Source organism: Anas acuta, chromosome 3 (assembly GCF_963932015.1).
Source record: "Anas acuta chromosome 3, bAnaAcu1.1, whole genome shotgun sequence".
NCBI lineage: Eukaryota > Metazoa > Chordata > Aves > Anseriformes > Anatidae > Anas > Anas acuta.
In genome coordinates, this window is record NC_088981.1 from 27,594,597 (window position 1) to 27,607,754 (window position 13,158).

At 34.9% G+C, this 13,158-nt stretch overlaps 1 protein-coding gene across 1 annotated transcript in view; it reads left to right on the forward strand.

Annotated features, from left to right (window-relative positions):
- The window catches only part of WDR64 (WD repeat domain 64), a 46,480-nt gene that overhangs the window by 16,033 nt on the left and 17,289 nt on the right, over positions 1-13,158 (forward strand). The window contains 4 exon segments of the mRNA XM_068675141.1: positions 3-33; positions 2,775-2,854; positions 9,160-9,246; positions 9,249-9,298. Of these exon segments, the coding sequence (XP_068531242.1) occupies positions 3-33; positions 2,775-2,854; positions 9,160-9,246; positions 9,249-9,298 (248 nt within the window).

Sequence of the window (13,158 nt, forward strand, 5' to 3'; positions counted from 1 at the left end):
TTTGGATGACATAAAGAGACTAGAGGATAGCTTGTATGTATATCACATCTTCCAAAAAAAATACATACTTCTTGCCTTAGAAGTTTGCATGAGATCTGTGCTATGCAAGATGCTGTCCTATTGTATTGAAAATATCTTTATCCAAAGCATTGATAATACAAATAAAAATACAACTATTGAAGTACTTGAATGTTTTTGTTTTCTAACTTTTAATGTAGGACTGTCCTTATATGTTTATTATTTACCACCCCTAAAAATAAGTTACACTTGCAATATTATCTGCTTTAACTTCTCAGTATGCAAATTTTAGTTATAAAATAGATTACTTAGTTACTTGTATATCATGTATCTATTCATTTGAACTTTATATCCAATATATATATATAATATATATATAACTGTAAACGAAACACACTTGAATATATATATAATATATATATATATATGCAGTTTTGGTTTCACAAGCTCTGTTAAACCAACTAGCTTAAACCAAGAGAACAATGTATTCTGAGGGCTTCAAAGTGGATTTTGTTTGCAGCAGGAAAACAGTTGTGTCTCCCTTATTTGTACCATATCATTCATATGATCCACCAGTTTTATTGCTGATTCCAAGCTGTCCCAGTTTGTGATTGTAGAAGAGTTTATAGTCCAGTTAGAAATAAATAATATAGGTAAACATAATTTGATGCAAAAAGGAACTATAAATTACATCTATATAGATTTTTTATTCAAATATCTCAAAGCATTGTAAACTTTAGATAAGGTTCACAATTACTGTGAGGTATATCCAGAGATTAATAGATTTTTAAGGCTAGTGGCAAAAATTATGATAATCTTCTATAACACAAGCCATACTTTTTAATGTTGTGTTCTTGCATCAATCCAATAACTTTAGGTTTTATGAATATTGTATATTTGTTGTGTTTGAGGAATGTGAAATATAAATTAATCATAGCTTGTTTAAGGTCATATACTATGTCAGAAAAGCTGGGAAGTCCTATTTGATTTTGCTAGAGTTTTGGAAAAACAGTTAATTTGAGGAGAAAGAAAACAGAGACTGGAGAATCAGAAGTATAGTCAAAAGAGTAAATGCTACAGCTATGCACTCCTTTTTATACAGAATGTTAACTGCAAATGTGTTGGTAGGTTTTTTTCAGTTAACACTGACTATAATTGTGCTTGCAATCACAATAATTATCTTTCTTTAATCAGTTTCATTCAGCAGCTAAATGAAATTATATTTAGTCAACTGAATAATTACATTGTTGAAATAGCCCATGCATCAAATCACATTGAAATGCCCTTTTCATAAGTAATTGTGGTTCAATTATATGATTTACTGGTGCTAACAAAATAAATTTCTGTAATTAAGTTTCCAGCAAGCAAATGTTATTGTTCTTGAAAAGGGATGCAATCTTGTCTCCTACATGTCTGTTAAGTTTTTTGGTGTCTGATGAATGGTTATAACCTTTTCTTGTAAAGCATCTAAAAAGGGAGGTGTGGCTGGGATCACAGAGTGCTTCTGTTAAAAGGCCATGACTTGGACAGGACCTCACACTGCTAGAACCCCTTATTCACACTAACATTGGAAGAGAATCAAAACTGTTCATTAAGGAACCAGTAGAGAGTTATACAGAAGTATTAAATTTAAGAATTAAAGGAAAAAAAAAAAAGAGATATTGTGAAGTCATCTGCCAGTCACAATTTTAAATCAAATACTTGCTCTTTTACACTATTAAGAGAATACAGACTCCTCTGATAGGGTTCTGAAAAGAAAGCTTTTCTTCCGTTAGGTAATGGGGAGTGAACAACCTTTTACTTAGACCTGCCAAGAACAGGTTCCTTCACTAATCCCAAAAGTTTCCAGAGTCTTTTAGCAAATTTACCACCACCCACAGTTATGGTTTGCAAGAGCCGTGGTTACTTTCTAGCTCAGAATAAATCCAGACCTAACTGTCTGGATTTCAAAGAAAAAAATGTATCTTTGAATGAGTACTCATTTCTGTCTGTATTGCCCAACTACACTGACAGTCATCATTTCCTGGCATAAATGGGTGTTAGGCATGTTGTTGCTGAATCCAAAATTCTAGAAAATACTTGCTCATTGGTAGTAAAGTATGAAACATGGAGAGAGAAGCAGAGGTTGTTCAAAGGATAGGCTAAGCTTTTGATGTAGGAAAAGGGTCACAGAGTCAATCTCAGTCTGTGTTGGCTGTTTGAATGCCTGTGTTTCTTTTAGTAAACACAACAGAATAAATCTGTAAAAATGAGTTTTAGAAACTTGCAGTCTCTTCATGTTTTTACACAAAGTAGGTAAAATAGTGACTATGTATTACACAATGCTATTATACAGAAGCAGCACAAAACTAATTGCAGTTGGTTTATGCAAAATAGTAGCCACAATAGACCTCTATTGCTGAAACAGGCAAAGGCAGATGGTTTGATACCTTTGTTCAGTGAAGAACTTTAAGCATGCAGATGTATAACGGCTTTCTTTAGCAACAGTTACCATTTTAGGATTCTGTTTGGAGTATGACTGGTAAAGAATTCAGCTGTTCAAATCAGAGATCTATTATTTTACTGGAAAGTGCACCTTGACCCAGTTTTATTGATGTTACTATCTAAGTCAGTTATAAATCAATTTGCTTTTAACAAGATATGGTATACATTATGCAAACATCTATTTTATATATTACAGAAGAGTAAAGTGGAATGACTGTAGACTGCATTTTCCTATACTCTTACCTGATTAACTGTTTTATTGATGATTACAGACCTGTAAAGGAATTTTCTGTCCCTAAAGGGGTGAATGCCTTCATATATTGTGGAAAAGCAAAAGTCATTGTCACTGGAGGTTAGTATTGGGCTTACATTATGTATGAACAGAGTAGGTTATCCAAGAGATCATTTTGTTGTGATTCTTTTCCCAATTCAATAAGATGAAATAAAAGCTGTATTAGTATCTTATGCATTTAAATAGAGGCTTCTGTCTTAAATGGCAGGAAACAAATTCTCTTGCTTATAATTTCTGGGATCAATGCTCTGAAGAGATAGATATTCCAATAGAAATCTAACAAGGACTCAGTCTGTGTTTGATTCAAGAGTCTTGTCTTTTATTTAATAGAATAGGAAAAAGAGTAGGATGAACTACTCTAACTCACCTTTCCAACCCACAGTGGTAACTGTCTTGGTGAGGTTTTAGAGATTACTCCATCAGCATGGGCCCCATCCCTTCCTATTATTCTTTGGCCTTCTTTCTTGTCATAAGCAGTCACACTGGCTCACCTTAATAATTTTTGTTGCTCTTCTCTCTGATCATGTTTCTAAAAAGCTTTACTGTTCTTTCTTTCTCCCAGTGCAGACTGCAGAAATAGCACTCTCACATCCGTTTCTTCCTGTTATCTAATAAGTTTATGAGCTTCTATTGAAATGGTCATATTTCATGCTGCAGAAATGTGGCTGGAGCATGGCAGCAGTCTTGTTTGTGTATTCTGTCTGATGTGGTGGTGCCTTGAAGTGACTACATTGATGCTTCTGATCTCAAAGTCTTCAGTACCACAGTCCTGCTTGAAACTTAGTTAAAAACTGTTCTGAATAAACGTATCACATAACAATTCTTGGGTGTACATTTAATAATAAGGAAACAAACAAACAAAAAAAATGGCCAAGATCACAGAATCATCAAGTTTGGAAAAGACCTTGAAGATCATCTGGTCCAATCATCACTCTACTACCAATGTCACCCACTACACCATGTCCCTAAGCACTATGTCCAACATTTACTTGAACACCTACAAGGACAGTGACTCCACCACTTCCCTGGGCAACCCTTTCCAATGCCTGACAACTCATGCAAGACAGTAAAATAAATCTAGGAAAAAAAAAAAAAAAAAAAAAAAAAAAAACATGGGAAATAATACAACTCAAGTTTAAGTGTTAAAGTTTACCAAAGGGAAAACTGAGACAGATATCACAAACAATATCAGATGAGATGTGTATTTCAGAAGTTCTACTGATTTTCTAGACACAAATTTTAAAGGGAAAGCAATAGTGCTATAGGAAAGTTGTTAGTGAAAAAAAATGGCATTCAGCCTTCGGAGAGGTCTTATTTACATTGATTACTTTGACACAGACACAAAAAAGTAGTCTGCAGAAATTTCCTGATGCCATAAAGGCACTATAAAGTGGAATATGATTAGTATTACCCGCAGGTAAGAACTGGAGGATTTTACTGTAGTAATAAAAACAGGGTGAAGACCAGGACAGAAGATCACGTACACAGGAACTAATAATACTTTATGTTACAGACTGAAAATTCTTCATATAGAAATAGCAAGGGAGGAGAAAAATCTGAATAAAATTCCTAAGAAAATTCCAGACCAAAAGTCAGCCCGGCCCACTCTACCCTGACTGACAATAACCAGCAATAGGCACCTCAGGCAGAGTAGAGGAATGGAGCAATCCTGTACCTTGCCTAGGTACTTGGGTACCACAGTATAGTGGCAGTAGAAGAAGGAAATACCTTTAATCTAAAATGGAGCTTGAAATTTTTGAAAAGGATAGATAACATACATGACTGTGAGAGTTAGAGACTAGGCTTGGATTGTAGGACTTCTAAACTGCTCTCTAAACAGCTACCTAATGAGAAAATATTATAAGGAGATGAGCTTTCTCACCAATACATTTTAATTTGTCTTGAGTTTCACTGCACAAAAGTACAGAGTATGGACTACATGACAAAAGATTAATAATACTGTGTTCAAGAATGATTCTGCAGTGATGACTTTGAAAAACTGTAAGAATTGTGCTTGCCAGTAACAATCTTCAAGTTTTTTCCTGGTTTATAACATTTACATATCCTTGATTTGGAAAGGATTCCAAATCTAGCTTGTTCACCCATTGACCTTCATCTTGATGTTGGAAGGCTTTCTTCTGCCTCACCCTCATTCCCAGTGCTTAGTCTGCTGCTTTTCCTTGAAAGGAAATTATTCCTGATCTGGATTACTAATAGTCACAGGAGAGAGTGGGAATATATGGCCAAATCCATGACAGGATGGAATCGTACCTTTCAAATTTACAGTAAATTTTAGATCATATGGGGCTACTGTGAAGCTGGACCCAAAATTAAGAATCCAGTCCTTCAGCCTTTGAGAGATCCATCTACTGAGCTCTTTGGAAGCTGAGCTTTATAATTCAGTTCTCAATTAATAAAATATACTATTCCAATGGCTCAGCAGTCAGCTGGACTAGGGCACACTAATTTTGTCTCTATATATTAAAAAACATTACTCTTTCTTATCTGTCTGAGAAACACGTGAGACTCAGTTAATTAAATGAACAGATTCAAATGAACATACGCACCTGATGTAGTAAAATCTTGTTGACTAGAAAGCCTATAATTTTACCTGTAATTTACCCTAACAATCAATGGCCAGGGAAGGTAAATAATTCAATAATCATCATATGTAGATTTATTCATGATGTGTAAACATTTGTAAAAAATCATATCAGCATGTCATATCGTATCATATTCAGCAATAAAAAGACAAAAAAAGTGAGAAAAAAAAAACAAACAGCCTTTGATAGTAAGATAGCTTTTTAAGTAATTAGTGAGGATAATTTGTTAATGACTTTACTGAGCTTCGATCTACTGTTATTTCGCACAAATGGTTTGCAAAATACTAGATCCTACAATTTTTACACTGGGAAGTGGCTATTTAAAGACATATGTTTTAACACCCCTACTCTTCTATTATATATTTAGTTACATTTGAATACTCTCATGAGTTTCTGTTAGCACAGTGATGCAACCTAGTTTTATCTTCCAGGCATTTGACATTTATAAGAAGAAAGTTACAAGCAAACCTGGTACATAGTTCACTTTTCATGCTAAAAGCTAGACTTCTTTAACCAGTAAAATGATACAAGCCCATTAGTGGCCTGAAAGATGGATCCCACAGTAGCTCAGAGTAACTTTTCTGTGTAACATTTTGCATTATTATGCTGAATGTTAAAGTGATATGGTTTTCCTCTTACTCAGGATGTATTTCAATTCTAACTATGTCTTAGTCATAACCTCAGGGAATAGCTACACTTAAAAGCAAATCATATATGCATATAAAAGCTGAAGAAGATCCGTTTTAAGTTATATGATACATCAACTTCTAACCTTATTAGTTTTTCAAATCCAGCTACTCTTCTCTTGTGAACAATAAAGTAGAATCAAAACTATTGGTTATTTCTAAATCTAGCAGTAGCAGCTTAAGACTGATTGAAAGGAAGTCTCCCATCCTTGTCCAATAGTCTTTTTGCATTCCTGGCAGAACTGAAGTAACTGGTAACATCTTGTATCTTGATTTTTTTTTTTTTTTCTAAAGGGACTATGCATTGGTATTGACATTTTCAGGAATTCTTGGGATCATAGTTATAGAAATGATATCCCAGAACTCCCAAAATACTGGCCCTCACAAGTATAGGAGAGTATTTTCTGTGATGCAGTCTAATTTTAAGAACATATGAAGATGGACAAGGCAGCACAAAGGGAAAAGAGAGAGACGTTGGTTAATATGATCAACATATAAACTTGTCTTAATTTACTTGTTGTCTAAGTGTTGTGAGGAGATTTTTCAGACATCATAGCTTAGGATTGTAGGCTTTTAAAAGGCTGGCTTGAGAAAATGACAATGAAATTGCTTTAAAAAATAGGAGGCCTTTGTGTGGGACAGGAACAATATGGAAAGAAACCAGAAATTATATTTTACGTTTCTAGTTTTTTAGTGGAGAACAAGCTAAGCCTAGTGTTTGTTCAAAAATGCTATTGTTCTCTATAGAGTTTCAACACCACTGAAATGCAGACAACTCATTGGAATACCAATGACATCTTATACCAAAGACATCTTGTAATACCACATAAACTGCAAACCTGTATAAGCAAGGGAGACAGTTTGATAAAGGATAACACTTGATAAGGTCTTGGAATCCATAACATCTAGCTAGAGTAGAACTGTGGTCACAGAATCTGAAATAAAAATATAAAAATAAAAATAATAATTAAAAAAAAAAAAAACAACATATTTTCATATTTATTTGTCTTGGAAAACACTGAAGTGATCCCATTATGATTCAAATATTTGATTTCAAAGAATCTTAACTTCTTTTTTCTGATATTTAGAGAGATTCAAGCTTTTCTTGAATGTGTTTTGTACCCATGCCTTCTGTGTCCAGATTCTGAATCCCGGAGGCATATTTGGATCACAGAAGAGAATAGATGTTCCAGCAAATGTTCCAGTGAAGCAGTGAATGTCTGCCCTAACTGTCGTTAGGGCAGAATGAGCACATAGCTTTGCAGTAACAGGGCCAGTCTGGCATTAGTCCAGAAAAAGGAGAGAGAACGCATCTACTGCAACTACTTCTACCATTATTTCAACATCAGTAAAATGAACTAAAACTAATCCACTATTTCACATAGGAAGAAAACTGCATTGTTAACGTAGGGAAAGGTTTTCTTTCTGAATGAGACTTTTTTTCCTGTTAATATCTTGAATAAATAACAAGTGTTAGTGATTCTATTGTTAAAAGAAACTCTCTGTACCATAATTAAGGGTCACTTAATTGAGTGCCTGCTCTCTGTTCATCTGCCATCACCTCAGGAACACAGAGAACAGAGCACAGCTCCCCTATCTTATGCAGAAGTTACGCCCTCATTGCACCGCTGCAGCTGTTTGCATGGTCTCTTTCTCAGGCATACCTTTGAAATGATCTGGCATATAACAAAATTATTTTTTGTTGTAGCTATTCTAAGAGTAGATCATTTTTCCAATGTCATTCAGAGAGAGGCTACCTAAACCGTGGAATCAATTTAACCAAGAGGGCCATAAAGCTTAATGCAAGAAAAGGGAGATGGGGTGCTCCTAAAAGAATCACATATTGCTGTAATAAGAAGAAAAGGAATAGATCTCTGAGGAGAGAGGTTGAGGGACTGACCAATGACAAGAGGTTGAAAGAGCTTCAGGAAGATACTTGGAAAGCATACTGAAAGAGATGACCTTTAACTTTCCTCTTTGTAAACAGAACTAAGCCAAGTATCACAGTCTGGAGGTTGGGTTAATCTTTCAGTCCATGTACTTGCTCCTGTATGCTTTTTTTGGCTTTCTGCATGTCACTTTAAGATAAGAGAAAATTAAAACTGAAATTGTAATCTAGATAAAATGTGATTGGTTCATTTATTGTATATTAAAATAGGCTGTTCAGCTAATTTCATACAGTGCATACAATTGCAATATTTGCCAGGAACCGAAAGTAAAAATATAAACAAATTAGCATCAAATTTAAACTGGGATCATGTCCTCTTCAAACTCCTGAAAAAAAATACGATTTTTTTTCAATGTCTACAATTGAATTTGCATTAGTATGTAAACCCAGGAGCTTGCTAATATGTTTTTAACAACTTCCTTGTGTTTTGAAATGTTTATGGAAACTCTTATGAAAACAGTACCAAAAGATTTATCTATAATGCAATCAGGGATGATACCTTAATTGCAGGTAATTTTAATGTATGAATGTACAAATAAAATGAAAAAAAAAAAAAAAAAAAAAAAAAACTTAATTCTCATTTACAGTAAGAAAAAAAAATCACTTATCAGCTGTTTTTATTTCCCATTTGCCCTCAACTTTCATGTCTGCTCCTCTTCCTGTTATGCAGGATCATCCCTTTCCATAGAGGTAGTCATCCCTTCACTACTGGGTTAAATGGACATAATTATTGTTTTGTTCTTTTTCTCAATCAGATCTTTGAAAGAAAACAAACAAACAAACAAACAAACAAACAAACAAAAACAATTCAAATTCCAATTCAATTTTTAAATTAGTATTCTACTTTTATGGCACTACCACATGGGCACCTGACATTCCTCTAAGAAAATAAAAGCCTTTGAAATGCTGATTAGTTATGTGATTTTAATGCAAGTATGGGGACAAATACTGAAAACATATCAAAACATAAGCTGGAATCCAGCTCTTAGAAGGAAAAGTTAGCACCCTTATGTGGGAGTTCCCTACATAGGGAAACCAGAAACTTATGAATATTAATATCTCCATTAAGAAACTCACAGTGTTTGTGACTATTCAGTCTTTCTGAATATATGAATTCTTTTCTGTCAGGTCATGACAAATTCCTTCATTTGTGGCATCCTTGTATTAATAGCAGACCTACAGGGAAGCTGTCAGGACACCGACACAGTGTTTTGGAATTGTGACAAATGAAAAACATCAGTATGTTATCAGCCTTTCTTCTGCAAAGGTAAAATTGTTTCCTTAACTTCATGGAAATCAATGTTATAAACGCAAGTCGTAATGTGTTTTTGAGTAAGTATCTCTGGTAGCATCTAGTCCAAATTTCATTGCCTGTCAGTTAATTTATTTTAATTTAAAGGCAGAGTTTTAGCTTAATATTTCCAAATTATTTTATATTGAGGAACAAGACTAAAATAGAAGTATTTGACCTTTCTGTATGTGCAAAAATAGTATTTATGATAGTAGATATTAATGTTCTGATATACTCTGTATCACTTTGGCAGCTGACAGAATTATAACATAACTGCTATCTGAATGCTTCATTCAGTCATGATCATCTGCAACAACTTTCTACAGCTTCATTTACCCCTCTCTGCCTGTCAGCCTGCTAAATCTGTAGGTGGATGTTTTCTTATATTGGTCTCTCCATACAATGTGTTCAGATCTCAGCCTCTTTCTGAATGGTGTCTGAATTAGAAGACACTGCTCCAAAATATTGTTCAAGACAAAAATACAAATAGCATCAATAGTAAAATTTCTTTAGCCATATACTATAAGACTTGGCTGGAAATTGGTGGGTTTCATTTAAATTATTGGTGGAATCATGGCGTCAATGCTTTATCTTATTTTGTCAAGTTAAGACTGTTCAGGAGAAAATAAAAACATCTAAAAACTTGTGCAAAAATAAATGAAAAGCTACTGAAGTGGTAGTTGTTCCATAAAAGGCTATGGAGCTCTTTCAAATATAGTCCTATGCAATATTTTCAATATTCTGTAATATTCAATATTTTCATTAACATCTGCAGTAATGGAATAGCGAGTATGGATGCTAAATTAACCAATTGCCTCAGGTTGAATAAGGGCTGCAAGTCACGGGCAGAAATATGAGTACTGAATGGATATTAAAATTGAAGGTATGGTCTGTGGCAAAAGTCAGTTGTGTCCTATAAAGTAATAAGGACCAAATATAGGTAGTCAACTGAGATATCCAGCTTTTTGATGTGTTATGTAGGAAATATTACAAATCTCTCTGTATAGTGTGTCCATGCTGCTCCTCTGCCACAATTGCTTACCATTGCTCATTGAGGTGGGGTAAATACCGTGTTTTCACATCTTTAATCCTATTCTTAAAATAAACTATACTCTTCTGAATGTGCTATAGGCTTAAATTAAGTAATCAGAAATATGTCATTTTCAAATAATCCTTGAGCCATAGCCATTCCTCCTTCCTTTCCTCACTTCTATAGATCTATACTTGTCTTTTCTGTAGGTAACTGTACATTTGCTGCAGGCATGCACCACTCCTGAACTAAAAAAGGTTTTGACAGATAGCCTGCAAGCTATGCATATAGGAAAAATATAATAAGACATAAAACAAGACTTAAGGGGAATGAATGTACGTGAAGATATCTATACAGAAAAAAAAAAAAAAAAAAAAAAAAAAAAAAAAAGGAATGAAGTACCTCAGGTAGTACATAACTAGGAGATCTCTTGACGTACTTTTGAGGTACTTTCTGGGCCTTTCTATGATTCAATACAACTTTGGAGAGAAACAAAATCTATTTTACAAGACTCCAAGTATGTGGACTTTTATACCTGATCTTAATTAAACATACTTGAGTTGTGTCAATGACATCAGTAAAATCATTTGTACATGAATTTGTGAAAGTATATTCTAATTAAAAATTAACTTTGTGTCTTTAAATTGTGCTGTGAGTTATAAGTTACACTTCTCCTCAGAAGTAAAAAGAAATAAAGAGAAATTCCTATACTTTTAAAAGGCAGATAAATCTTGTGGTCGTAGTTGAAAGCTATATCAAAAAAGAAGAAATCCTTCACAGAGAAGTCTAAAGGACTTTACAGATAAAGTCATGATCATTCTGTGTCACAAAAATAAATAAATAAATAAATATTACAATATATAGATGATTTACATGGTTAAATCTTTGCATTAGGGGTCAGGTAGCTCTCTTGTCAGCACACTGAGCAGACAATAAAGAGACAAAAATGCAGAGCCTTTACACAGTCTCAGCCATTATATAGCACCCAGTAAATTGCCTGCAGGCTCATTAGTTTACAATTAGACTCACTGTTCCATATTACCCGCTTTAAATTCTTTCCATTATTCCACCATAATTTGGAAAAGGAAGTAACCTTATATATTACCAGTCTTGTGGTTATAATAATATGCTTAGAGCTAAATCCTCCTTCCCTTAGCCTCACATGTAATCCCATTGACATCAGTTTGCTCCTAAGTCTTCTAATAACTACAGGGAGTTGTAGTACTTTGCAGGATCACCTTCAGGGATCATAGGAAACACAGCTGCACTCTCTGCAGGTAACTCACTCATTTTAAATAACACGGCAACAGAACTGCAGTTTGGCCTCTGCTTCATGCCTGGTGATTTTTGTCTTTGAGGGCTCAGACTTTCTGTGTGAATTTGTAACTTTGTCACTTCAGCCTTCCACAACAGCCTCCTCGTGATAACCCAGCAAGACAGTGTTCCTGAGCCTGAACTTTAGCGTACGAAGAGTATAGAAAATATTTATTTAACAATTTTGTCTTATTTCCCAACTTTTTTCTAACTCCATTTTCTGTTACCATTTCAGTTGGTAAGATCATAGAATCACAGAATCATAGAATAGTTTGTGTTGGAAGGAACCTTAAAAATCAACCAATTTCAACCCCCCCTGCCATAGGCAGGGATGCCACCCATTACATAGGGTTGGCCAAGGCTTCATCCAGCCTGGTCTTGAACACCTCCAGGGGTGGGGCATCCACAACTTCTCTTGGCTACCTCTTCCAGTGCCTCACCACCCTCTGAGTGAAGAACTTCCTCCTAATGTCTAGTCTAAATCTCTCCTCTTTATAAGATGAATCTTCTGCTTTGTGTGTATGTGTGTGTGTTAAGAAAAATAGAAGAGAAAGGTGTTGCTGGTCTTTATATGCTCTCAAAACATAGACTTTAGACCAGATGGAAAAGATAGTTCAGGCTTTTTAGTGTGTTCTGAGATTTGGGGATTGACAAAGTAGTACTTGAGAGAAAAGTGTTTATGTATGCAAATATACACATTTAAAAATGTTAAGGGGTGTCAGAAAGCTTTGGCAAGAACTCACTTTGAATTCTGGAGGGATTCGGTTCCCAATTTTGCTCTGTGTCTGTGAAAAAAACATCTGTAGCTATGGGGTTTTGCCATTGGGTTGAGAGATGAATGATACAAGAAGAACACCTGAGAAAAGAGGGGAGTGATCCAGGCTGCAGTCCTGGAAGGATGGCAGACTAGCTTGTTAAAGCTGTTGCAGCAAATATAGGAGAGAAAGACAACGTGCATTCCTGGAATGCCACTCTGTGCTTACTACCTACTGTGTGAAGGAAGCTGGCCCCAATGAGGGAAAACAGGCAAAAAACCCTGCATCCCAAACAACACAACATCCATATTCAAAAGGTATGCCTGTGGGTCAATGCCAATTCTCCTAATATGCAAATTGAACCAACAAGTTTTTTCATTAATATAAGAGCATTGTAGACACAGCTCAGCTTTTCCTCTAAGGTGGAAACAGTGGGAAAAAGAAAAGTCGTTTTCAAAAGCATTTGATGCTCCACCTCCTCTCTATTGTGTTTTGTTCGCAAGTCTGTGTGTGATTTCAGAAGACATAGTCAAGCATTTTGCCATAAAGAGTATGTTTTCACAGGGCTTCAGTGATTCCTGGCGTTTGTCATGTCGATGTGGAAATTTTTATAAATCTTTAATAAATACACAGAACAGCGGTGTTTTAACAAAACGTTCCTAAGGCAACTCCCCCAGTCACCTCCTGGTTTCAAACTAAGCATGCCTTTCATTTCCACTCTTTGCACATGTATTCAT